This window comes from Hibiscus syriacus, unplaced genomic scaffold (assembly GCF_006381635.1).
Source record: "Hibiscus syriacus cultivar Baekdansim isolate YM2019G1 unplaced genomic scaffold, ASM638163v2 tig00003041_pilon, whole genome shotgun sequence".
Lineage (NCBI taxonomy): Eukaryota > Viridiplantae > Streptophyta > Magnoliopsida > Malvales > Malvaceae > Hibiscus > Hibiscus syriacus.
In genome coordinates this window covers 6,909,565-6,936,384 of record NW_024061960.1, presented here as the reverse complement: position 1 = coordinate 6,936,384, position 26,820 = coordinate 6,909,565, and the positions used below count along the sequence as shown (strand labels likewise).

General features: G+C 33.7%; 3 protein-coding genes and 1 long non-coding RNA gene across 6 annotated transcripts in view; all 4 read left to right on the top strand.

Moving 5' to 3' along the window:
* The window catches only part of LOC120170524, a 28,299-nt gene extending 9,041 nt beyond the window's left edge, over positions 1-19,258 (top strand). Inside the window, exons 3-4 of the long non-coding RNA XR_005520775.1 lie at positions 17,209-17,312; positions 19,146-19,258. This is a non-coding gene — a long non-coding RNA (uncharacterized LOC120170524). The remainder of the gene's footprint in view (positions 1-17,208; positions 17,313-19,145) is intronic.
* Positions 1,210-4,521, top strand: LOC120170489 (probable arabinosyltransferase ARAD1). Its single transcript, XM_039178442.1, has 4 exons — positions 1,210-1,684; positions 2,834-3,130; positions 3,213-3,308; positions 3,910-4,521. Exons 1-4 carry the CDS (start codon positions 1,217-1,219, stop codon positions 4,333-4,335), a joined length of 1,287 nt encoding a protein of 428 aa, XP_039034373.1. The 5' UTR covers positions 1,210-1,216; the 3' UTR covers positions 4,336-4,521.
* Positions 19,259-19,301: 43 nt separating the features above from the next.
* On the top strand, positions 19,302-21,062 carry LOC120173640 (ELMO domain-containing protein A-like). The gene is made up of 7 exons (XM_039180736.1): positions 19,302-19,448; positions 19,710-19,825; positions 19,897-19,951; positions 20,125-20,245; positions 20,366-20,413; positions 20,755-20,849; positions 20,949-21,062. The coding sequence occupies exons 1-7, from the start codon at positions 19,302-19,304 to the stop codon at positions 21,045-21,047; spliced, it is 681 nt and encodes a 226-aa protein (XP_039036667.1). The 3' UTR covers positions 21,048-21,062.
* Positions 21,063-22,247: 1,185 nt separating this feature from the next.
* LOC120170470 (65-kDa microtubule-associated protein 8) lies at positions 22,248-26,375 on the top strand. 3 transcript variants are annotated; one of them, XM_039178419.1, is made up of 11 exons: positions 22,248-22,656; positions 22,755-22,958; positions 23,144-23,401; positions 23,483-23,695; positions 24,015-24,170; positions 24,248-24,407; positions 24,509-24,660; positions 24,754-24,841; positions 25,170-25,243; positions 25,793-25,867; positions 25,949-26,375. In XM_039178419.1, the coding sequence occupies exons 1-11, from the start codon at positions 22,573-22,575 to the stop codon at positions 26,285-26,287; spliced, it is 1,803 nt and encodes a 600-aa protein (XP_039034350.1). In that variant the 5' UTR covers positions 22,248-22,572; the 3' UTR covers positions 26,288-26,375. The 3 variants fall into 3 exon arrangements, with proteins under 3 accessions (XP_039034350.1, XP_039034357.1, XP_039034365.1); XM_039178426.1 differs by having other exon boundaries at positions 22,252-22,656; positions 25,962-26,062; XM_039178434.1 differs by having other exon boundaries at positions 22,252-22,656; positions 25,965-26,048.
* Positions 26,376-26,820: the final 445 nt, after the last annotated feature.

The window sequence follows — 26,820 nt, the reverse complement described above, 5'->3', positions numbered from 1 at the left end:
ATTAAAATATTCAGAGTTAAAGTGTTTAAACAAGAATTATAATTAAAGTGATCATTCAATCAGACATTAAGGTCTATTTTGTTCGACCTTAGTATTTAAAAAGATCTTTTATTGTCTCTTGAGGTCTTGAGTTAGAGTATTACGTATCGGGAAGTATGAGTGTTTATTGTTAAAGAGTTGAGAATCTTTAGACAAATATTACCTTATATTTATTTAGATTTATCAAAAAAAAATATACCTGTTTTAATTAATTATCATCCAACAGGCTTATGTTATGTTTGGTGAAAATGTTATGAGTTAATTGCAACGTATATGAGTGTTTATTGTTAAAGAGTTGAGAATCTTTAGACAAATATTACCTTATATTTATTTAGATTTATCAAAAAAAAATATACCTGTTTTAATTAATTATCATCCAACAGGCTTATGTTATGTTTGGTGAAAATGTTATGAGTTAATTGCAACGTATGTCCCTAAATTATTGTCCTCATTTTAAATCAAACCCTAAACTTTTGAACTTTCTAATTTCATCTTCAAACAATGCTTTCATTTTAAATTAGTCCACAAGTTTTTGAACATACGAAATCCATCCCCAAACTATAACCCTCATTTTATATTGATCCCCAAACTTTTAAATATTCTAATATCAACTTCAAAATTTTGAATGATTTAGGGGGATATTATTGAAATGTTCAAAAGTTTGGGGACTAATTTAGAATAAGGGTCTTAGTTTGAGGATGCATTTGGACTGTTCAAAAGTTTAGGTACCAATTTAGAGTGGGAGTCATAGTTTAGGAATGAAATTAAAATTTTCAAAAGTTTATGGACCAGTTTATAATAAGAGACATAGTTTGGGGATGCATGCTGCAATTAACTCAAATGTTATTTATTATTTATGTTTCAGTATATAAACTTGATTATTTCTAGTCTATTCACGTGATTTAATTTGGACGGAAAGAACAAATAAATATATTTTGAGAAAATATTATTTTTTATTTCAATTTTAACTCATCTTATTAATGGGAAATCTGATTAAAATATTATACACATTTTAAGATTCAATTTAACTATTTTGAAAATTTAATGATTAATTTGAAATTTAACTCAAAATGTAAAGATGTCTCATGCAATTAACCCGTGTTAAAATAACAGAATCGAAATCATCAATTAAGAAGGCATCAAAAGGCAGCTAGAAACAGAAAGCACAAAAAGAAAAATGTACGGTAAAGCGGCAATTTGTTTAGCATTGGCGATCATCTTCTTGGTTTCATGTTCAATCTATATCGGCAACGTTGATATCAGGTCATACTTCTTTTCTTTACAGTCGGCGCAGCGCTCAATCTGTGCTACCGGTCGTCCTCTCCGGGTTTACATGTACGACCTCCCTCGGAAATTCAACGTCGCCATGATGGGTCGCCGGTACGCCGAGGAAGCGGGTCCGGTGATCATGGAGAACTTGCCGTTGTGGCCCGCCAATGGAGGGGTAAGGAGGCAACACAGCGTGGAATATTGGCTGATGGCGTCGCTGCTTTACAACGGCGAAGGAGAAGAGAGGGAGGCGGTTAGGGTTTCGGATCCTGAAACCGCGGACGCCTTTTTCGTGCCCTTTTTTTCTTCGTTGAGTGTTAATACGCACGGACATAACATGACGGATCCTGAGACGGAGGTCGACCGCCAATTACAGGTTATTGGAAAGTTAATTGATCGCTTTAAGCTGTTTAATTTATATCAACTGCGGTTTAATGCGCTGTTTTGCTCTTGCCTTGTTTCTTTCACTGGAAATTAACTTGGAAACCTTTTGTTTTAAATAGGCACGCGATTAATGATTTAATAAGTTTTGAGTAAAGGAATGAAAGTAGATTAAGGAGTCGGAGCTGACATAGCAATTTAGCTGATCCTGCTCCATTCTGTTTGAGAAATTCGAAAATCACTTCCAGTGGTTGCTCCAAAACACAAGAACCCAGTGGAAAAGTTTGAACCAAGTTAGCAAAATAATACGTTCTCCTGGTAACTTGTTTAACTCATAAGTCAATTCACTAAAATGGAAAAAAGGATGAGATTGCAAATTGATTTTATGAAAGTAAATGAATGGCGCTTTGCTGGTGTTTTTGACTTGTTGAAGTATTAGCCAATGGTTTGGTCATTAGGAACTAGCACAGCATCGTGGAAGGACAACATGTTGGATATTTTAGAATTTATTAATAAAATATAGCTTTCAGACAATGTATAAACTATGCAGCTTATACTTGAGTTAATCTTTTGATCATGATGCACCTTATACTTGCAAATATAGATTCATTATCATTGATGATAGTGATTACTAAACACAGAAGGATTTGTTACAAGTTCTTTGCATCTTTGTTCTAAAGTAACATAAATATGACGTCTTTTTCTATTTGAAAGAAAGCAGTGAAAAGTTATGACCGAGCCTGACAGATTTTGACCAGACTCAATTGAGTCAAAAAAGATTTTGGAAGGATGGATCAAGTTGGGATCAGGCCTTTATTTTACCTAATAAAATGAATTATATATATATATATATGTGTGTGTAAGGTTAGGTCGGGTCGAGTCGAGTGCGGGTTTTTATCTAAAAACTAGGTCGAGTCAGGTGCATAGAGAAAAGGTTTACTTTTCGGGTCAGGTTCAGGTGGGCAAAAAACCCGACGCATGACCTTCCCTAGTTATGAACTTGCACGGTTGTAGGAGTTACTATCACGCTTCACTCGTTGGATTTCTTTTATGCTAAATTACCAATCTGTGCATTAACCGACATTTGAGTTTTGTGCAGTTAATATCTATTAATACAATGTAATGTATATTTCTCTTGTTTTAGGGCGAGTTAGTGGAATTCTTGCGACAATCCAAGTACTATCAAAGGTCTGGAGGCAGAGACCATGTAATTCCCATGACACATCCAAATGCTTTCAGGTTTCATCGACAGCAGTTGAATGCATCTATTCTTATTATTGTAGATTTTGGTCGCTACCCCAGAAACATGTCAACTCTAAGCAAAGATGTAGTTTCCCCCTATGTACACGTGGTGGAATCCTTTACAGATGATGACCCTCTAGACCCATATGAGAATCGAACTACCCTTATTTTCTTCAGGGGAAACACTGTCAGGAAAGATGTATGTTTTTAAGACGCAAATATTCTATTTGTAAAATTTCTGTTCTGAATGATGTTACTCATCGAGACTGTTTCTGTTGCAGGAAGGCAAAATTCGAGTCAAACTCGCTAAGATATTGAATGGCATTGCTGATGTTCACTACGAAAAGAGTGCAGCAACCCCATCTAACATTAAAATGGTAAGCTGCTGCATATCTAGTTTCTAGACGTTCCGATCAACATTAGTTCTTACTTTTAGTTACCATGCTTGACTATTCGTACTTTTATCTTTCAAGTTTCCCACAATCTTTTGACATGATTTTTTGTAGGCCTATATAATCTGCCAGAAATAAATACACAGTCGGTCATATCCATACGTTCTACTAATATACGAATAGTCATCATGACCCTAGGCTTAACACCTGTATTAAGAGTTACTATATAAACCCTTCATGCAAGACTGAGAAGAGATTCTCTCTGAGTCAGAGACTACTCACCGTCCTAAGCGTACAACTCTCTTTAAAACCACGGCTGCAATTTTTTGGTTCACCTCTATCGTCGTAACCCAAATATGTAAACTATATGAAAATTTAAAAATTTCCAAGGAGTACGACTGCACCCTTCGATCCATCCATGCTTTAGACAGTTTATTTAATCATTTCTATTACATTCAAAATATAAAACAAAGTAATCTCCTCTTCGAGTTGTAGGAAAAGTAATTCAGATTGTATTTTTCTAACAAATGTTAATGCAATAACTACGCTATACTATACATCTTATTTCTTCCGCCTTGTGTGTTAGTCAACAAAGGGAATGCGCTTGTCGAAATTCTGTCTGCATCCTGCTGGGGACACTCCATCATCTTGCCGACTATTCGATGCGATTGTGAGCCATTGTGTTCCGGTGGTTGTCAGCGACAAAATCGAGCTTCCCTTCGAGGACGAAATCGATTACACCGAATTCTCAATTTTCTTCTCCATGGAAGAAGCATTAAAGCCGGGTTATTTGGTCAATAAACTGCGCCAATTTCCAAAGGACAGATGGGTTGAAATGTGGAAACGGCTTAAGCAGATTTCCCATCATTACGAATTCCAGTACCCTCCAAAGAAGGAAGATGCGGTGTATATGTTATGGAGACAGGTAAAGCACAAGCTTCCCGGGGTCGAACTTGCTATACATAGGAATAGAAGGTTGAAAATTCCAGATTGGTGGCGGCGGAAGAGATGATCTCATATTCTTGGTTTTTATGATACTGCAAATCACTATCTTTTTTTTTTCTTCTCTCCTCATTTTTTGTAATATCTCAATGCGGGAAACAAAGAAAGGCAGGTAGGAAGTCACAAGCCAACATCATGGGTCAACTTTACCAAGCTCATGAACCAGAGTTTTACCAGTATACTGGTGACTGGTGAGCAAGGTAAGTCGGATATGATCTAATATTTTAGTTTTTTTTGTGTAAGACTCAAATAAATATAGTTGTTTATTCGTATTTGTTTGTTTATTATTTGATATATTTAAACTCAATTTATTTAATATTCGTAAATATATTTATTTATATATTTGTAAATATATCTGTTTATAATGAGAGATACATACACTCACAATGGTATAAATATGTATATGAGTATATTTAGATTAATGAGTTGAAATTTAAATATATAAATAGAGAGATATTATTTTAATATTTTTATAAGAAAATATTATTGATAAATAAATGAGGTTGTAAATGATTAATAAATAAATTTATTCATAAATATAAATGAGTCAAATATATATATATATATACGTTCATGTTTGTTTATTCTATCCATATACAATCTTAAACCATGGTTAATAATGTTTTCGTATTTTTTTTTTAGAAAAAGAAAAAAAACAAATAGAAGCAAATGGTTTTTGGGTGACATCATGATTCGTGTTGGCGTATTGCCCTACACTTTCTAAAAGTCTCGAAAGAAACCAACGGCTTCCTTTCATTTGGTTTTTGCCTTTTTCAGTTTTTGCTTAATCTCAACATGCAAAGCCACGTGTCGGATACATCAAATCAGCAAATTCAGAGCACCCGTAGACAAATGACAACACACTGGAAGTCAAGTAAACTCTCATCAGCCTTCTCATTTTTTAATAGCTAAGGGTACATTTAGTTAAGGAAATGTAAGATTATAAGTGGGAATAAAAGATTATCAGAGAATAGGATTACGGGAAATGTTGTATTTTATATTTGGTTGGTTTAACAGAAATGTAAGATTATCGTGTTTAGTTAAAAGAATAAAAGATTATTAGAAAAAATAACTTCTGTGACCGAAAATATCTTATAATATACGATTTTAACTAACTTTTTTTTTATTTACGAAAATGACCAATAAATTCGTAACACGAATTCCAATTTCGCAACTCAGTTTCCAAATTCGCAACACAGAAGTCAAATTCGCAAAGCGTGTTTATTTTCGCAACGTGAATTTTACTTTCGAATTCGAAACACAATATTAATTTCGCAACACAAATGTAAACAATATAATCACAAATCATAACCTAAAACCCTAAATCACAACTCAGTCTCATCTCCATCTCTCACTCTTTACGGTGACTTCCGTCCCTATCTCCGGCGAAATCCGTCCACATATCTGGCGACCCCCCTCTATCTTCATATCTCAGAGCCACCCTCACAACCATTCACAGCCACAAATGAAAAATCAAACACCGAGGGTTAATTTTTTTAATTATTTTTATTTTAAAATTTTTGTATTATTATTAGATTTTTCATATTTAAATTGATGATAAATTTACTGATAATTTCAATAATAGATTAATTCTTTCACTTAGATTGCTTAGTAAATTCATTCGGTTGCTGCCAATACTGCTAAACTGTTTAGTCTTTAACCCTGTGAAGTTAGTATTTATCTTTGTTTTGTCTTTTGGTTGAAGTAATGCAATTCATTCAAGTTTTAATTTACAGAAGAATAGTTTTTAAAACTTAAATTCACAACACGAAAATGAAAATCGCAACGCGATTTTAGTTTCGAGTTGCGATTTTCATTTTCGCGTTGCGATTTTAAGTTTTAGAAACTACTCTTCTTCTGCAAATTGAAACTTAAATGAATTGCATTACTTCAACAAAAAAACAAAGATAAATACTAACTTCACAGTGTTGCGAATTTAAGTTTCAAGAATAAACTATTACTCTTTATGTTATCCTTGAACTTGCACTAAACCTATATGTTGTCATTTTAAATGTTTATATAAGTGCTTACTTCTAGAATGTTATCTGATGCATTTTGTGAACTATGATAGAATAATGACTTGGGTGAATACCGTGCTAGTTTGAAACATATTTGGCTTTGTTTTCACTGTTTAATATCATTTCTGTTTATAGTGTATAATTTGTAGCTTTTGGTATATCTAACTTGGTATGTTTATTTTTTTTTGTTAAATTTTTTTTTTCGGCTTCATTGACTCTAAGGAATAAATTAAGCCTAGCCATTACAATTGCGTCGACACTTACACATGTACAAAGAAAATTGTTTGAGGATACTTGCTTCGGGCCATAGCTAAAAGTACAATATCCAGGTGGAGATGCTATGTTGACCCATTTGTTTCTTCAGACCATGACTAACGATCTACCCGAGAGGATACAATGTGGTGATGAAGAGATATGGTTTCTTCTTCCACTGGCATATACTTATTTTGGGTGGGAGGAGTTTTCCTTAATCACTGGTCTATGCTTCGGACACTATGAAGTAGGTCGGTATACTAGTCATATCGCCCGCCCATCATGGTTATCTCGGGTGTTTCCTGAGCTGGCAAAGGCGAAGCCCAGTTTACACGTCGACAACTTGAAAAGATTACTTGTTAAAGATGGTTTTACTCGGATGGATGACCTCGATGTTGTCCGAGTATGCCTTTTATTACTTTTGCATACCGGTTTTTTAGGCAAAGAGGCCTGACAACATATTTCTGAGGACCTAATATTATTGGTAGAAGACCTAAATGCATGGAACGTGTTTTCGTGGGGTTCATATCTATGGAAAGCTACCTGGAAAAGAGTTCGTCTGCCTTTGAGGACTGAAAAAGTTTGCATGGCCATGGTTCCAAATACACTTTGGCAGACTTTATTTGGGCCTTTAAGGTAAGAATTTCTATATAATGTTTCCAAAATTATAATTAATTATTTAACAATTACTAATGTTTGTGTATTATATTGTTTGTATATTTGGGTATTTGAGGCTTTTCCCAGCATGCATACATATTACGATCAAAAATTCAAATGATATTCCTAGGGCTATTTCCTGGAGGAGGATTCGGTTGTTGGATTGAGAAGAGTTACTACCATATACGACGATTAATGATGTAAGTTAACACAAATATTACCATATATAAACAAGTTATTACTAGTAGACGTTTAACTTTGTTTGAGCTTTTATATTTTTAGGAGGCCAACTATCCATTACAGAGGCTGACACCCACAGAGGCTGAGCTTTCCACTGATTGGTGGTAAGCTAGTTAGCTTTTTTTTTATGACACGGATGATGAGCACCCCTCACTTTGAGAGTTATCACCTGACCGAGCCGATTCTACCGCTCGACACCTAGAGTCATCACCTGATCGAGCCGATTATACACCTCCACAACGAGAGCCATCACCTATTCCATCACATCATCGAGCCTCTTCTCCACCATCACCTCATGATAGGCGACCGGCAAAGATGCCACGACATTTATCTCCCTGTTCTCTACCTCCACGGGATGAGTTAGGGGAGTTATGTGATGAGGTCAGTGCTTTGCGTGAGGAGGTCGGTACTTTACGTGACGACAATGGTGCATGGCGTGATGAGGTACAGTCTTTATGTGGTGAGGTAGAGGTTTTACGCGATGACAATGGTGCTTTACGTGGTGAGGTATCTGCTTTACTTGGTGAGGTATCTACTTTACGTGATAAGGTAATCGCTTTACGTGAGATTGTTGTATCGTTACAGAATGAGGTTCATACTCTACGCAATGAGGTAAGTTTGTTTAATACTATACTAAAAAAATGCAAATAACCTTTTTTCGGCATTATTTATTTGTTTATTTACTAATTTATGTATTAATTTATTTTTAGCGGCCCGATAATGTAAATGTTTTACGTTGGGTTTTTCTTGCACGACGGGGTTCACGCATCAGACGTCGTGCACGTGCCATTACGTCTCCTTTAATCCCATTAGTTCCAAGACTCCATAAGAAGAAGCCCGATTCTCCTGTCATCGTTCAAGAGGCCCTCCCACTGTTCAAGAGGCCACTATCATCGTTCAAGAGACCCCTCCTACCGTTCAAGAGCCCGATTCACATAGCATATTATGTCGACATATTGATAAACCCCCTTGCGTGCCCGATATGATGGATGAGAGCTGGCTTTCGTATCAGTTATCAGTCAGTACCATTCCGGTATCTGAAGTGGAGAGGAGAAAACTACCGGACACAATTAAGGATAATACCCTTTGGGCTAAGACCGCAATTGATTTTTATCTACATGAGCGGAGCCAGGGGTGTTACGCTGACATATGCAAAATCGACGATGATATGCATTTGTTTCTTGATCGGTCTTGGTGGTGTGTTTTATAAGGGGTTGAAGAGAATGGCTATTTCGAATGGGGAATAAGTCTTATATTCTTCTTATATTGCATTTTGAATAATTGTTTTTAAAATTTATTAAATTCACTAATATATGTATTTTCTTATAAAACAATATATTGATGCATGTGTGTCATGTCTTCTGATAATAAGGAAATTGAAGAAAATAAAAAATACGCAATGGACTATTATGTATTCGTCTTTTCACGTAGCTCACTTGAAGGATTAGAGAGACGCTTCATATGTGTTGGGAAATGGAAAAGCTAAACTTTATCCTGCGTGGTGGGAGGTCGATAAGGTTAGTATTTATTTTTGAATATTTTAAAGGTGTTCATAAATTTTATTTGATGTGCGCAATGAATTATTATTTATGATTGCATGTGTATATCCCTGTTTTGGAACGTCGTCATTGGCTTCTCGTCGAGCTTCAGCTCCCATCCCCGAAGATGATAGTATATGACAGCATGTTGAATTACATACCATTGTCTGATTTGAGATATATTATTTGTAAGGGATGAAACGCTCATTTGGCTAAATATTTGGATGCGATTGATTATTGGACTAATTCTGGAAACAAGAAGCCAAAAAAGTTTAAAGTGACAATGATCAAAGACGAGATAGCGCCACATCAAACGGAGAGAGCCAGAGGGGATTGTGGTCCTCTTGTATGTATGTGCTTGGAACGTTTGACGACAAGAAGTAAACAATTTCTACCTCCCACATATAGAAATAGAGATGCAGTAGGGTTATGGTTTCGGTATTTTATGGCTAGAGCGATATATGCGAAACGTTGCCTACCTGCATCTGCGAGCTAAAAGTGTGTATAAACAACACAAATTGGTAAGTTTGAGCAAGTGTTGTTAACATATATACTCTTTATTGGTTTGAAAATGTTTGGTTAAGTACCTAGATAATTTGTTGTTTGTTGGTTTTAGATGTGTAGAAAGTGTTATTTTTGAGCAAATGTTTGGTTTCTACAGGTTAATCTTGAAGTGAGCTACGTGAATGTATTTGGATGTAAGCTCGCTATTGCTAGGAGCATTTGGATACTGTCTGGGGTTAAATATGATGTTGATTTTTTTTTAGATGTGTAAATAAGAATTGTTTTTTGCTTGTTTAAAGTTGATTTGTTGTTTAAGAAAATTTCAATATGTATTATGTTAAAGGCAAAAGAGACCTGTTGAAGGTACATTTTCGCAATGCGAAAGTTAAATTCGCAATGTGAAAGTCAAATTCGCGTTACGATGGTTACGAAAGTCAAATTCGCTTTGTGATTTTCGCGTTGCGAATTTTACTTTTCGCGTTTCAAATTTGACTTTTGCAACAATCGCAACGCGAAAATCGCAACGTGAATTTGACTTTCGCGTTGCGAATTCAAGGAAAACACCTTCAAAAAGATAATAGACAATAATCTGATAAGTGAAAACAACTGAACAGATCATAGCAATATTCAAACTCAAGTTATTAATGAATGTCTAACTGAAAATGTATGCATTCACACATAAAATACACATAATACAACGTTTGCATTTAAAAATCACCTACGTTAATAAGTCCCAAAAGGTGAAGCCGGTTGTGATTGAGATTTTGATTTGATTACGATTTTGATTTTCTTTTGCTTGGCACCATATGAGCTTTGGATTTTGATGAGGATCCATATTTTGGTAGAGGAAAAGATGATTGTGATGGCAATGGTGATCCACATGTCAACCTTGTATGACCACTTTCCTTGCACCAACTACATGTCGATATCCTCTTTTCTTCACCCTTAAATGGTATACGATCGTGATTTTTTGGTCGGCCAGGTAGTCTGATGTCCATGACTGGTGGCAAAAATTGTTTGTAAGTCATCTGGTATGTCCCACTCGGAATGATGTGGAATAGGGTAGACAATCTCGGTATAAGTCTGTCGATATACTTCTGTAGTGTAGCAATCCATAGCGTATGCGCTTGAATCATCTTGGTTTAGATGAAGAGCAACTTTTATAACATGGCCACACGGATAACCAGATGTTTGTCATTTCATACAACTACACGTCTTTGCATTTAGATCAACAAGCCCATTTAAGTTATTATCCAATACTTCAAACAAAGTGTTTGAACATGGTTCAACTCTCCATGACGTTGACTTCACAACACATTTCGTTATCTTTTTTTCAGTCCATGGTGTAACACGACGTTCCAATGTTCCCGTAAATTTAAATAAATAATACTTAGTAAAATATATAAATATGATAAGTTACGAATTTAAAGAAATAATACCTACATGGTTTCTTTTCTTGTAGTACCATTGTTCAATAGAGGCTCGAAAAAACTCCATTAACATAGTAATGGGTAATTTCCGGGAATGACAACTTAAATCGTTGATTGATTCTGCACTATTAGACGTCATGAAACCATATCTTGCTCCAAGTTGATGTACTATTGACCATCTTTCAAACCCGATATCTTCTAGTGTTTGAGCACATTGAGGCAAAACACGTCTTAAACAATTTATATGCTTATTAAAATCCACTTTCCAATAAGCTTTTACAGCCTTCCAGTATGTCCATTTGTGATTTTTTATACCAGCATACCTTGATTTTAGATTTCTGTACAAATGAAAACCACAAAGTCCATAAAAAGCATCTGAGAAACACCTTCTAACAACGTTGTCAATTGAGTTTACCCTATCGGATATGATTGTCAGATTGTTAATAGGACCTATGCAATCCATAAGATGCCTTATAAACCATGTCCATGAATCAGAGGTTTCAGATTTGCCAACCCCGTAAGCTATTGGTAGTATCCCATTGTTAGCATCCATGGTTACTGCTAATAAGTTTACTCCAAGGTATCGATCTTTCAAATGTGCTCCGTCGACTATAATAATTGGGCGCATGCAAGTAATAAACGAACGAATCTACAAAATAATATACACAAGAAATATAATCATTTAAATGTGAAATGCATGTAACTAACAAAAATGAGTCAACAAAATTATATTGATTTACTAACCGCAGCACCAATGGCGATAAACAGCAACTCAAAGCGTCAATCTCTATCTGTTTTGATATGAGTTACCGACCTAGGATTTTTCAGCTTTAAATTGTGACAATAAGCCGACAGTTGGGCAAATGATGCTTCTGGAGACCCCCTCAACAATTCCAAGGCATAACATTTGGCTCTCCAAACTTGAGAATATGAGATACTAATCTTGGACCGAGCATTCATGTCAGTCATAATTTCATGTCCCCGATATACCATGCCATTCAAAAACATTAACTCGGCCAGAAAACCACCCAACACCTTTTTGTTTGCATGTCTATGGTGAGAAAAAACTTGGGTTCTTGAACATGTATGTTTATCAATAAAAGTCCTAACTTGAAATATTTCACAATCTTTTATCCTCTTTGCAATCATACGCCACGTACAGTTTTTGTCAATCATACACTTTGTTTTGAAACGATCTTTGCTTGATTTGTTAACTTTTAGTTGATAGTCATCTTCCACACATTTTGTATACAAAGCTATCTTCAAGTCTTCATTTGTATCAAAACAATCATCTTTCTTGATACGAATAACTTTTGTGTAGCAATCAACTGCTATCTTTACCAACTCTTCTTCCGGTATCTGAAGTAATTCTGGCATATTTCAGTTATACTCTCGTGGCATTTTCTTCTTTTTATTTTCTTCAGGGAATTCTTCTTCTTATTTTTCTTCTTCAGGGTTATATGAATTACAGAATGGATGTTCAACATATTCATTTACAGTCGTAACTTCCTCCTCATTATTATCAACAACATCTTCCTCGGCAGCGGCTATTTCATCATCAAAATTCGGGTATTGACCAATATCAAAATCATTACACGCAGGGTCTGTTTCTTCTTCTAAAACATAATCAAAATCCGAGTATTGACCAAGAACGAAGTCCGGGTATTGACCAAGATCAAATTTCGAATACTGACTAGTACTCACAATTTTTTCTGTTGGCTCATTATCGTCTAACTGGTCAATACGAAAACCGAAATTTGATGCTGAAAGTTTATTGGGATTTGGATTAGGAAAAGATTGTGGGTTTTGAGATTGTGTTTGATATTGTGTTTGGAATTGAAAATGTGGTGAAATAAAATTTCCTTGGTGATGAAATTGTGGTGGAACCATTAAATTTTGAGGTTGATAACAACGTTGTACATTGTGAGCACCATAAACTGGGGTTGAAGAACTTAGTTGATTACTACCCGCTACTAACTCAATTTCACTACTTCTAGGTTCAACAACATACAATGTAACATCATCTTCTTGCGAAACACTAATGTAAGCAATGAATCGTTAAACATCTTCATTGTTGGTTAACAAATAAACTTTACATTTTCTCTGATAAGATAGCCTAAATCCACTTAGAGGCTCTAAATTCAATTTATTTGCAACACGTAACATTAGAGTTTCATAAGTTAACTTTTTTAATGACAATTTTAGTTGAAGATTCATGGGTAAAGACATATATTGTAAAACACCATGAACATTCTCCTATGACTCTCCAAAACACAAATCTATCCAAACATGATCAACATTAGATGATTTCATTCTACAAATTGTAAATTAATTTACTAAACAAACGAGCTATAAACTACATATCATCACTAACTTAGAGAAAAACATACTTTTATTAAGTTGATAGTTGATAATTTGGGAGAGAAATCATTGAAAATTTATATAGAAATAAAATTATATAAAAAAAATTAGAGATAGGGAAGGATGTCGTTGGATATAGGAACGGATATCGCTGGAGAGAGTGATATATGAAGATGGAAAGAGTTGCGATTTAGGGATTTAGGTTATGAGTTGCTGCTGCTGCTGCGTAGTTATATACCCAAAACATTTGTGTTGCGAAAATAAAACATGTTGCGAAATTAAAATTCGTATTGCGAATTCAAAAATCAAGTTGGGAAAACAAAATTCGCAACTCGGAAATCGAGTTGCAAATTTGAAATTCAGTATTACGAATTTGGAAATCGCGTTGCGAATTTAGAAATTGAGTTGCGAAATTGGAGTTCGCGTTGCGAATTTGTTGATCAATTTCGCAAATCCAAAAAAAGTTGGTTAAAATCGTATATTATAAGACATTTTTAGTCACTGAAGTTATTTTCTTTTATTAGAATATTTATTTGACCAAATTATCCTTATTATATATTTATTTTTTAACAAGGTAGAAAATATTTATATATTTTCTTTAAAAAAATTAAATTCATAAAATTTATATAATATTTTACAAAATAGAAAATATAAAAATATTTAATGAAAAAAATTTTAATTATAGATTTTTTTTTGTAAATCTAAAATAGTTTAAGGATAAATTTGTAATTTAACATTCGTAAAATTTTTATTATTCAATGACAGAATAAAAATATTTTTTAAATAATTTTTTTTAAAGACATTTTAGTCCAAAACACCGGTAATCCAACAATACCTAAGGAAAAAGAGGTAATGACATTCCCGATAATATACCCTAAAAATCTACTATTAATAATATAAGATTACCAGAAATGACATTCCCGACCAACCAAACAAAAAAAATGTAGAATCTATTCCTATAGAAATCTCATATTCTACCAACCAAACACACTCTAAAAACTTTACGATTAATCCCCCACCTGACTCACCCACGCATCTCCCCGCCACGAGTCACACTCCCACGCATTTCCCCTCACACTTCTGTTTTCTTATTGTTGAAAAAGCTTCGCCGACTTATAGCTGACCACGGTCGATCTAAAAGTTAAAACTTTTATTAATTTATTAAAATGATATATAAAACAATTATTATCAAAATGACACTCTTTTAATAAATATGTGATAAGTGAAGATGCTTTTTAAAATATACGTTTTATAAGGAACTTTTATGCCAACATGACAGATTTTTTAGATCATTTATATTATGTTGATGTCATTCTTGATTAAAATAAAAAAAATAAATTTAAAATTTAAAACAATTATACTAATAATATAAACAATACATATCAAAGATGAGATTAACATGAGCCAGCCGGAAATTAACAACAATGCATATATATATATATATATATTATTTTTAATTATTTAATGAGTGTAACTTTAAAAGATTATATTTATAAACTTTAATATATATATATATATATATATACATATATATATAATATGATAATTATAAATAGGGTAAAGTATAGTAATGGTCACTGAATATTTCTGAAGCTTGCATTTAGGTCCCCCAACTTTTAAAACTTGCAATACAGTCCCCCAACATTTATTCCGTTTGCAATATGGTCCCCCAACTTAAATCACTGTTAGAAAATTAGGGTAAATTATATAAACGGTCATTGAACTTTTCAGGCACTTGAATTTAGGTCCCCAACTTTTAAAACTTGCAAAACAGTCCCCCAATAATTTTATTTTCTTATTAAATATAGATGTATAGAAAATATAAATGATTCAATTTATATTTAAATGTATGAATCATTTATATTTTTGATATATTTTATTTTTCTTGTATAAACTAGTATTTAAAATATGTTTATATTTTAATCAAAATATTTCAATATACGAATAAAAATATATTTATATAAATGTATATTTATATTTAGATGTATAAATAAAAAATATATATTCATATATTAATGTATGAATCATTTATATTTTTGAATATTTTATTTTTAATAAGAAATTAAAATTATTAATTATATTAGAAATACTCAACTTAAGATTATATATATAATCATGAATTATAAATATGAAAAATATAATTATTAAATTTAGTTTAAAAATATATAAATCTTAAATTTATTCTTTTAAAATATTGTATCAACTAATATTTAAAAAATATATTAAATCTATCAAACAATTTATCAAATATAATATTTTTTATTGTGAAAAAATATAATATTTTCCCATCATTTATTGCTTTCAAATTTTTTGCCGAAGTTCAAATCTCATTATTTCCATTTTCCATTATATTCTTTTTTTCCTGGCATTGGTCATACTATTAGTATATGTATTATTGTATATCTCTTAACACAAACGATGGTGTTAGCTTAGTGGTTCCACCCTGTATATTTCATTTGCGTGACTCAGGTTTGAGTTTGCCCAAGACCCAAATTTTACTTCTTTGTAACTTAATTTTCTTCTAATTAGGTGGTGACATGTGTCACCAATAACATATATCATGATCATGTGTTAACACATGTCAGATCCTGGTTAAATGATTAATTTATTAAATTTTATTTAATTTAGGACCAAATTGATAGCATATATAAATAATTAGGTGGTGACATGTGTCACCAATGACACGTGTCATGATCATGTGCTAACACATGTCAGATCCTAATTAAATGATTAATTTATTAAATTCTATTTAATTTAGGACCAAATTGATTATATAAATAATAAAGACTGAATGTATAATAATGTCAATTCCTTTTAACTGCCACTTCATCATTTGTATCAATTGGTAACGACTAGTGGCTTAGTTGAAATAGTTAAATAATTATGTTGTATGATTGATAAATTTAAAAGATCGATGACAAAAGTAAAAAGGGCTAGATAGTTAAGTTGTCAACCTAGTAGTTTACACTTTTATTTATACGTCAAAATAACATTTTATAAATTTAAAATTTGAATTATTTTCAACCTCTTCTATATCCTAACTACTTTTTTTAATTAAAAAATTTCTTCAACAGATAAGAATTATACTATTATATTTATATAAAAAATATGTATCACATGAAATAAGATGAAATTAAATAATAATAAATATGACATAATTGAATTTAATTGAATTATTTTGGAATTTAGGGTTTAGAATGAAATTGAATTACTTTGGAAATTGGGGTTTAGAATGAAATTGAGGACTGTTTTGCAAGTTTTAAAAGTTGGGAGACCTAAATTCAAGTGTCTGAAAAGTTTAATAACCTTTTATATAATTTACCCTAATTTCTAACGGTGGTTTAAATTGGGGGACCATATTGCAAACAGAATAAATGTTAGGAGACTGTATTGTAAGTTTTAAAAGTTGGGGGACCTAAATGCAAGCTTCAGAAATGTTCAATGACCATTACTATACTTTACCCTTATAAATATTATAACCAAAATTTATTGATTTTAAACTGTCTAGGATAATTTTTAACTCAATGACATTCATATAGTATGATAATTGAATACATATACTTATTTATAAAATACTCGAAATTCTCTATAGTAACCAAAATAAAATTAAAAAAAAAAACTAAACTAATAAAGTTAGGCCTAAAAAAGTCACATTCCTTATAATCTGTTTTTCTTCTTGCAACTACCGAAACAAAACAAAGGAGTGAATCGGGGTAGTTATGATTTTTGATAATTAGCCCACTTTCCCTCACTGGCATAAGAACAACTCCGGTCCCAACAGAAACAGAGATAGATTCCTCCTCCTTCTATATAATGTATGCTCTCAATATCTATTCTAATAAAGATCGAGAAGCTACAAAAAGGCGTTTTGCTGTGCGAATAGAAAAATGAGTTGTGTCCTTAGGAATCAAGGAAGCTGCGTTGCGATCCGCGCTTTCTCCCCTTCCTCTTCCCTTAACCGTTGCTCTCACGGCTCTGCTTCTTCAGGTATTTCTTCGATGCTCAATTTGTAAACGGAATTTGTATTATTTGCATATATGTATTCGCGGCGATTCTTATTTATTGCTCCCAAACACAACAATGGCGTTGCCGTTGATTCCAGAGTTCTCGATTCGCTCAGCTTCTTTGTATTCCGTTTCGGCTTTTTTCTCGTCAGATTTATGATTTTGTGAAATTGATTTTTCTTTATTTTTCGGACGCGATCGAAAAATAATAGAGGAAAATATGATGATTATGAAGAATATTTTTTTAGTGGGGGAGATAAGTAAGGACTACTGGTAGACGATCCTTTTCCTTCAATCAGAATCTGGAAATGATTTAACTCATTTTGACTTCAAGACCCAAAAGAAAAAGAAAAAATCCTGATTAATCTCCATTTGTCGTGCGATAAATGGTTGGGATCGATTGTTGAACTGATTTTTAGCGGAATCATGCCGGATTGGTCGCAACTTAGGGTTTCTGTAGCGTTCCAGCTCAATAATCTTCCGTCTGTGGTCCATGATTAGCCTAGGTTCGTCCTCATAAAACACATTATAATGTCACTAGCACATGAACGTATCTCAATACTTAACCTAAACATTAGACTATGTAAATAATATACATGTGTGTTAAATAAATTTTTATTTTATAGATTTTGTGTAGTCACAAGATAAAACCACTGTTCATGTAGCTGATTTTGGTATGATGCTGACAGTTTGATGTGAAGTTTGATTTTATTTTTAATATATTACGATAGAAATTCTTTTTTTAATAATTTATAAGTAAAAGAGGAAAAGAATAATTTTATTCTTAATAGATATTGAACCTACAACATAAATATTAATTAGAGAACAAATTGTACTTAATAGGTTATGATTTTGAATTTTTAGATTATTCTTTTTTTTCAAGTTTAGTCATATCATATCAAATTTAATTTAAATATACGTTGAATCAATGTCACCCCAGTTTGAAATATATATATATATATTGTTAATTAAATTTTGATAAAAATATGTAAAAGTCAATATGTACAACATTGTAACTGTGTTATTAAATTAAAATTTATTTTAATATTATATATATCAAATTAAAATTAAATTTTTTAATCATATTTAAAATAAATAAAAAAATTAAACTTAAATTAAATATACATCAAATTTTATTGTTATATAATAATTCTTAGATATGTCTTTTTGGTCGGGGAAGAGGTCCTCAATAAACAGCTCATGCGCGTGCTCAAATTCTGAAGTAATACATTTTGTGTGATTATTTTGCTTTGAATTCGTGGTGTTTATGGGCTTAAATACGTAAATCTGGACTTTGTTGTATAGAATATTAAACGTAGGAGCACGTGCACGACAAACTCGTCTTCCGAGTGAACGTGCTCATTAATGACGTTATCCACTAGATCAGTCATCTGGTAGCGGTCCCCACCACCTTGCATGCGAGTGCCACTGAGAAGACCAAGAACCGCTACATACCCACTAAGCCGCTATTGATCTGACGAAGTCCAGAATTCATGAACCAATTTCTTCCGTGGAATTAGCAAAATTAGACGTGAAAAGAGAGTTTCGGCACCACCTGGACCCTTTTTCCTTCCTTTTCTTTCATACATGTCAAGTGAACTATAGACTGATGTAAAATGGTTCGGTTCAGCTTTTCAGCCAGTTTCGAAAGCACAAAAAATGGTCCTTGTTTCTGCTTGTTTCATGAAAGTTCTTTTGTTTTTCACTTCATTTTTTTAAACAACTTATTTTTGGGCTTGAAGCAGTAATTGTAAATAGATTTTGGATGGGAAACGTGAAAAAGAAATAAGTCCAATGGTTGTAACAATGTATGCAGATGGTGCAGCATGTGGAAGGCCAGCTTGGATTGGTAAGGGCCTTACTTGTGTTTGTTTCAAGCGCAAGGGAGCATATGAAGGGATCTGCGTTAACTTGACACCCAAACAGGCAAGTAAATAATGGTTTCACTTTAAACACTGACCAACAAAAAAGTATGCACTATGCTGGTTATTCTGTTTTTCCTAATTTATGTTATTTCCTTACATATGTTAGTTCCGTTAGCAAATTGCAGGAAGAAAGATTGAGGAAGTTGAGGCACAGGATGAAGGTGTACTTTGACAGTTCCAGGCCTGATCATCAGGTTTGATTCTGTATTTTTCATTTTATTTCTCAGAAATTTGATATGAAGGCGGTCATTTACTTTACACTTCAGCGTTGTCCATTGAGGACACCAACTTAGATCAGAGAGACCTATGTTCTACATCTACTGAGAACAACAAAATCTTCCAATTTCATTAGGATACACCGATGCAATAATTGTACCTAAATTAAATGCAATCTAAATTATCAGTTCCATGTTCTTTTCTTTCAGCCAACTTACCTACAATTTTCATGGCGACAGGAAGCATTGAGAGCACTATGGTCTGTTACATACCCTGGAAAGGAACTGCATGGCTTGATATCGGATCAGTGGAAAGAAATGGGATGGCAGGGAAGGGATCCATCTACTGATTTTAGGTTAGCTTTTATTTGGCAAATTATTTCTCTTTTTGGTTCTCGTTTTCTGATTTATTTTCCTTGTCAAACAGAGGTGCTGGATTTATTTCTTTGGAGAACCTGTTATTCTTTGCCAAGACATTCTCGGCAAGTATATCATTCTCGTGAGCATTGTTGGATACATAAATATCTGACACTCCATTCGATTTTGAGTACTTAGTGAGGAGATTCAATTATATATAGTTGAGGATCCTCGGCTGACAAGTCAATTACCACCGTCATGATAATGCATTGTTCAATCTTGTGACTTGTTATTGCAGATGTCATTTCAACGTTTATTAAAGAAGCAAGGTGGAAAGCGATCTGCTTGGGAGTATCCATTTGCTGTTGCCGGCGTAAATATCACATTCATGATCATGCAAATGCTTGACCTTGATGCCAGTAAGTGGGTGATGAATACCTTAACTATGCTATTTTCAACTCCTAAATATCATATCTAGTAGTTCAAGTTTCTTGAAGTTAGTAAGATGAAAGCTAATGCCAAATTATGGGGATTTGCAGTGAAACCTAGGACATTTATCAGATCAGTTTTCTTACAGATATTATCAGGTAAGAGCCAGCAAGTGTTGCTAGTAAAACAAAGTAATGGGATTTACCTAATCTAACCATGTTAAACACATATACACAATGGCGAATTCAGAAATAGTTTTTTAGGGTGGACACACTTTAACACAAAATTTTACAATAGTGTGTGGACACAAATAAAATTTCAGGATGGATAATATCTATAAAAATCAATAACTAAAAAGAAAATTCAGACGTCAGGATGAGCAAGTAAGTGTGGGTCCGTGACTGCATATACATTTCCAAATACAAGTGAAGTACGACTATACGAGTGAAATAGGTTACCTAATAGTGATGAAACAACTGATACACCTTTTTTTTAACAGAAAATGAAAGGGCGTTTGACTTAATCTACTGCGTGGCATTCGTGGTTATGGACAAACAATGGCTGGAGAGAAATGCCACGTACATGGAGTTTAATGTAAGAATAGAAGCCCAACATTCTTATTTTTCCCAATAATAAAAGTGTGAGTTTTGAGTAAGTAATAATATATGGGTTGGTGGGTGGTAAACAAAACAGGATGTGTTGAAATCAACAAGGGCTCAACTGGAAAGAGAACTCCTGATGGATGATGTGTTGCGTATTGAAGACATGCCTTCCTATACCCTTCTCTGCTAGCCACATAAGTAATCTTATTATTAGGAGTCCCCAAAATTAGTAGTTCAGGTTTAGCTCCATTACATGTATATGCGCTTTTAATTTCAAAAGTTGTGCAACCCCTCGTCTTTTTTTTTTGGTTAATATATATCTAATTTTATTTAATGTAAATATATCTTTTGACATTTCAATTCACCACGATAATTTTTCATTTACCAGAAATTTAAAATTCTCAAATAATACTAGATCCTATCACATTCAAGATGCGAGTGAATTTCAGTATCTTATATAAAAAAAACATTTTGAAAATTATTCAACAAATAACTATAGAGGTAAATGATTTCTATATAAATTCATTAGTCTTTTGTTAAAAAAAATTCAACGCTACTTGTGCTAAAATCTTAAAGAAAGATTTTCAATTATTTTATGCTATTATATCGTGATACCAACTCAACTTTTATAATTAAGAATAGATAATAAACCAACCCTCAGAACATTCTATAAGAAATGACTAAAAAAATGTGTCTTTTGAGCCAACTGCCTTACGGTTGGTCCCAAGTCTTAAGTCAGAAGCTTTTAGTCTGGCATTCCCTGATTGCAATTGGCAAAGCAGCCACATAGTTTTCACTTTCACTTTCCAGACAACCTCTTTTTAACTACAAAAGTAAATGGAGCTTGGTTTTAAAGTATAAATTTTCAGAATAGTAGGGGGCCCTGCTTTGGCCGTCCTCAGTACTCTTGGCATCTAATTCACTCTAAACCTAATCCCCAGAAAATCATTGAGCCCCAATGGGATAATGATAAGGAAGACACACCTTAATTTCCTATAAAAATCTTTGCTAGAAAGGTGAATGAGGTGGAATGTGTAGGTGTGTAGGGCTGAAAATGATGCTCTAACTATTCCCAAATTCTCAAATGAATATTATATTTGTTTTGGTCCTAATCATAATTATGGAAGGAATCTCAAAATTATTGCAATTTTGGAATATTGTCTTTGACCTTCTAACTTTAAGCATCCTAGAGTAAAGATCAGAAATTCATATGGGAACTTTTTTTATGACTCTGACATTTTAACAAAGGATTGAAGAAATGTTCCATTAGGACACAGATTGCTTAGGAATCAAGTTGCTGTAAAATATAATCTAAAAAGACTTTACCTAAGATGAATGTAAATATGATGCATACAATATAATGTTTGATTTACAATACATACCTAAAGTAAACAAGATGGAGGGAGTTATATTTTCTTTTCTTTTCATATTTAAATCAAAATAGTGATGAGGTGGAAAGGTAGAACCTGGAAAATCCAGAAAAATGGATGACTCTTTAACCCAAAGCTTCACTAGCACCTAATACTGCCAGCCTTGTCTTTTAAGCAAAAAGCTCACACCCCTATTATTCTTTCTCACAACATGGTTTGGTTGCATCTCAAAGAACTCAAACCAACAGGTTCCACCTTGTTTTAGGCCCAGTGCCCAAGCCAAAGCATCCAGTTTCTAGCAGTTTCAAGCCTCCCAGCAGAAACCAGCACTGAAAGACAGATAGGATGGGATCGTTCCAAGCGCCTCCTGGAATGAGAAGCTCTGCATTGTTAGAAACTTCATGTGGATATTTACTTCAAGAGTTGCAGGTAAGAGATTCATCAAATTTTATTTTATTTTGGTTTTGATATTTTTACATAAGCTGTGGTTGTAATCAGATCATATATTGTGATATGTGACGCAATAGATGATATGGAATGAAGTTGGAGAAGATCAGTCGGAAAGAGAGAAGGTTCTACTAGAATTAGAACAAGAATGTCTGGAGGTGTACCGGAGAAAAGTAGACCGTGCCAATATGTCAAGAGCTCGCCTGCATCAGGAACTGGCTGAATCTGAAGCTGAATTCACTCACCTTCTTTTGTCCCTTGGTGAACGTTCCCTTCCCGGACGGGTACCTTACAAAGCAATTTAGATTTCATTAATTTTTTGTCATAAACTAAACTATTGACAACAACTTTCCTTTTCATTGGTCAAATTGGATAAAAGAAGGGCATTTGATCCAGTCAAGATGCAATATAATGGAAGAGTAAATGTACATTGCTTGGTTTTATGACCTCCTAATTATTGTGCCTGCAGCCAGAGAAAATGTCAGGAACAATAAAGCAACAACTTGATTCCATTACTCCAGCATTGCGGGAGATGCGGTTGAGGAAAGAAGAGAGAGTAAACCAGTTCCGAGCAATACAAGGGCAAATCCAGAAAATATCTGCCGAAATTGCTGGTCAGTCGGAGTATGATGACTCGATAACAAATGTCACAGTGAACGAGAATGATCTTTCTTTGAAGAAACTTGAGGAATATCAGAACGAGCTACAAAGACTCTACAATGAGAAGGTACATAATCTCCTCAAATTTTCTATCAAGGAAGTTGCATCACAGCTGTTCACTTTTCTTTCCTGTTTTGTTCTTCTGAAGAACAACAGACTCCAGCAAGTGGAAAACTATATAGCAGCTGTTCACAATTTGTCAGCAACATTGGGGATGGAATCTTCCATGATTATTACAAAGGTTCACCCGAGCTTGAATGAGTTGTGTGGAATTTCGAAAAACATAAGTGATGGTATTTTGGCCAAACTCAACAGCACTGTGGAGTCTCTGCAAGAAGAAAAACAAAAGCGACTTGAGAAGGTAAAATGTCATGCCATTATTTTTCTGAACAGATCTTACAAGGGGCTCTGGCACCATGCTGTTGGCATGTAGCAAAAAGTACATAGTTCTTAATTGTTATCTAACTTCATAAAGGACAACATAAAATAAATCATAGTCAAAGCCTAAAAAGTAAAAAGAGAAGACAGTGGATTGCTTGAGTTCACAATTTTTGCCACGAACGACATAAGATTCTTCCACAATCACTTGTTCTTCCTTTCCCTTGACAGCCCACAGCTCTGTCATAAGGTAAATTTTTTTCATGCCAAAATCTTTAGCTGAATTTTTGTCAACGTTGCAGCTTCACCAACTTGGTAAAGCACTGAAAAACTTGTGGAGCCTAATGGATACATCCTATAGAGACCGTTACTTGTTTTCTCATGTTATTGATCTATTGTCAGTCTCATCGGCAGAAGTATCTGATCCCGGAAGCCTTACACTGGAGATAATCCAACAGGTTTTTGTATAAGACCACCATCACCTCAAACTATCAAAGTAACAACAAACTTAAAAGTTTCTTTTAAATGTTTCAAGGCTGAAGCCGAAGTCAAGCGATTGGATCAATTAAAGGCAAGCAAAATGAAAGAGCTGTTTCTCAAGAAACAGAGTGAGCTTGAAGACATTTGCAATAAATCTCACATGGAGATTCCTTCAAGATCGGAGATGGAAAATATACTAAACCTGATAAACACAGGTGGGACTGAACAAATAACATATGTTTTCAAATTTTATTTTCTTCTAGTTCAAATCTAAAGTACCCAGGAGGCCAGGACCTAACTATATAATGTACAACAGGGGAGATTGACCATGCCGAGCTCCTCATGAGCATAGATGAACAGATATCAAGAGAAAAGGAAGAAGCTTCCAGCAGAAAAACCATAATGGAGAAGGTGGAGAAATGGATACTAGCTCGTGATGAGGAACGCTGGCTGGAAGAATATAGCATGGTTAATGATCTTAAAACAATTTTTCTGCATAACTAGTTGGCTATATCTCTAGCTGAATCTGCTTCACATTTCCTATTTCATAACTATTTTCAGGATGAGAATAGATATTCTGTCAGGAGGGGAGCTCATAGGAACCTGAGACGTGCAGAAAGGGCCCGAGTAACAGTCAACAAAATCCCAGGTACAAAAAGGAAAATCTCCATCACATTAGAGATAATTCCCTATGGAACTAAATCTCGCTAAAGCACTCCTCATGGCATTGACTCAAACCAGAAAACTTTTCTAAACTTGCATAAGCATTTACAAATATTACACCGAATTCGTTAACTAACCTGAACTAGACAGTTACAAAAGTTGCATGATCTATTAGATTGTGTGAAGCCTTTAGCATTATAACTTGAAGCAGGTTTCTCAAGCGTCAAACAATGAATCTTAATCTCTTATTGTGTACATGAAATGTAAGTATGTACTTTTCGAGATATAGATTCTCAGAAAACAGTTTCATGCAGCATTGGTGGATTCACTCATAGCAAAAACCAAGAGTTGGGAAGAAGAAAGAAGGAAAGTTTTCTTGTACGATGAGGTAAAACCATATATTCCTCTGATTACACATTGACAAAAAAGTAGGTTTCTGTTATAGTTTAACAATATTGTGCATATAATCAAACAGGAAAAAAGAAAAATTGTTCTTCACTGAAAGTACGCACGACAGTAATTAAAAAACAGAAAGATCAATATATATCCAGCACCTGTAAAAAAATAACAAGACCCAGCATAAGTGACTCAGTTTTATGTTCTGGGTTTTAGATTTAACATTTCTGATTAGTTATTCCTGAACTTCCACATGCTTTTGCCGTCTAGGTCATGATTATATAACATTAATTAGATAACCTCCACAAGAAAATTATCAAATAGATCATAAGTAATTAACAAACGAAATAAATGTTGAAAAGGAAAACCATCATGGAATGCGTCAAGACATGCAACTCTCAGATGTTGAACTAATTACTTGGATCCCTGGCTTTAAAAACTCTACATGTACTAACTTGAAATTATGTTTTTCATATAACATATCAAGCATGATTAATCTCAAACAAGCTGCCATGAGGGAATGACAACTGTGGTTATCTAGGTACCTCTTTTGGCAATGTTGGAAGAGTACAACCTGTCTAGGCAAGAAAGAGAAGAAGAAAAGCAAAGGCAACGGGTCAGTATAATTCCACATTCAACCAAAATCAAAATTCAACATTTATAGTAGCCTGTTTAACCAGACCTCTCTAATATGTAGAAAAAATTCTCAGCAGATGAAGGTCCGAGCCAGGTAGTCATCGAGCAAGAAAACTTCATTACATCTAAGCCAACCACCAATAATCGGCGCCTTTCAAACAAGAGCTTAAATGGAGGTTTTGCCAATGCAACCCCTTTAAACAGGAGACTTTCCTTGAGCATCCAGCAGCTAGGATCAAACAGCAAAAGCGCAGTGACTCAAAGTACATCGTTCATAAAAGAAGGGAACAAAGAGCAAGGGAAAAGGATATTTCCTCGGACAAATTTCAACTCTTCCCCTGTCCCAAGAGATGAAACGGCTTCAGTGGTATCAGTATTTTCCGGGCCCTTGTCACCTTGAAATTATGATACATCCATTCTGATTTATTGCACTAGTAGCTGGAAAAGATTATTGTAAGTTTGAAGAAGAAAATTATATGTTCGCAGAAAATAAATTCAGTTTGTCAAAAGTTGCTATGTAAGTATCTGATGTCCTTTGTTTTGAATTCTTAGGTTAACACTTGTCATTGCAATTAGAAAAAGAATGGAAGATATTTTGATTTCTGTAATATTTGGTGCGTCATAATAAATAACTAGTCTCAACTTTTATTTACTCAATAAGAAACGCATTAATTTAATAACTAATCAAATACGAATACAGAAGCAAACTAGCATTTACTATAGATTTTGCTAAATAAAAAAAAGGGGAAATTATATGCATCGTTTAACTAGGGATGGGCATTTAAATCCGACCAGGTCGGGTCTATTTTTTTTTTTAAAAATCAGGTTCGGGTCAAGTTTTTTTATGTTGTGTTCGGATTTTTATATGCATCCTTGGACCCTATCTTTCTGCTGATATGATTGACTTCCAAAATGTGATTCAAGATCTTTCCT

What these genes read in the sequence shown, in the direction of transcription:
- LOC120170489 (XM_039178442.1), top strand. Translation starts at nt 1,217, where the DNA reads ATGTACGGTAAAGCGGCAATTTGTTTAGCATTGGCGATCATCTTCTTG. An exon ending in GAAACACTGTCAGGAAAGAT is followed by an intron (nt 3,131 to 3,212) that starts GTATGTTTTTAA and finishes TTTCTGTTGCAG; the next exon opens with GAAGGCAAAATTCGAGTCAA. An exon ending in CCCCATCTAACATTAAAATG is followed by an intron (nt 3,309 to 3,909) that starts GTAAGCTGCTGC and finishes CTTGTGTGTTAG; the next exon opens with TCAACAAAGGGAATGCGCTT.
- LOC120173640 (XM_039180736.1), top strand. Translation starts at nt 19,302, where the DNA reads ATGCACTATGCTGGTTATTCTGTTTTTCCTAATTTATGTTATTTCCTT. An exon ending in AATGCTTGACCTTGATGCCA is followed by an intron (nt 20,246 to 20,365) that starts GTAAGTGGGTGA and finishes GGGGATTTGCAG; the next exon opens with TGAAACCTAGGACATTTATC. An exon ending in TTTCTTACAGATATTATCAG is followed by an intron (nt 20,414 to 20,754) that starts GTAAGAGCCAGC and finishes TTTTTTTAACAG; the next exon opens with AAAATGAAAGGGCGTTTGAC.
- LOC120170470 (XM_039178419.1), top strand. Translation starts at nt 22,573, where the DNA reads ATGGGATCGTTCCAAGCGCCTCCTGGAATGAGAAGCTCTGCATTGTTA. An exon ending in ATTTACTTCAAGAGTTGCAG is followed by an intron (nt 22,657 to 22,754) that starts GTAAGAGATTCA and finishes GTGACGCAATAG; the next exon opens with ATGATATGGAATGAAGTTGG. An exon ending in AACAGTCAACAAAATCCCAG is followed by an intron (nt 24,842 to 25,169) that starts GTACAAAAAGGA and finishes AGTTTCATGCAG; the next exon opens with CATTGGTGGATTCACTCATA.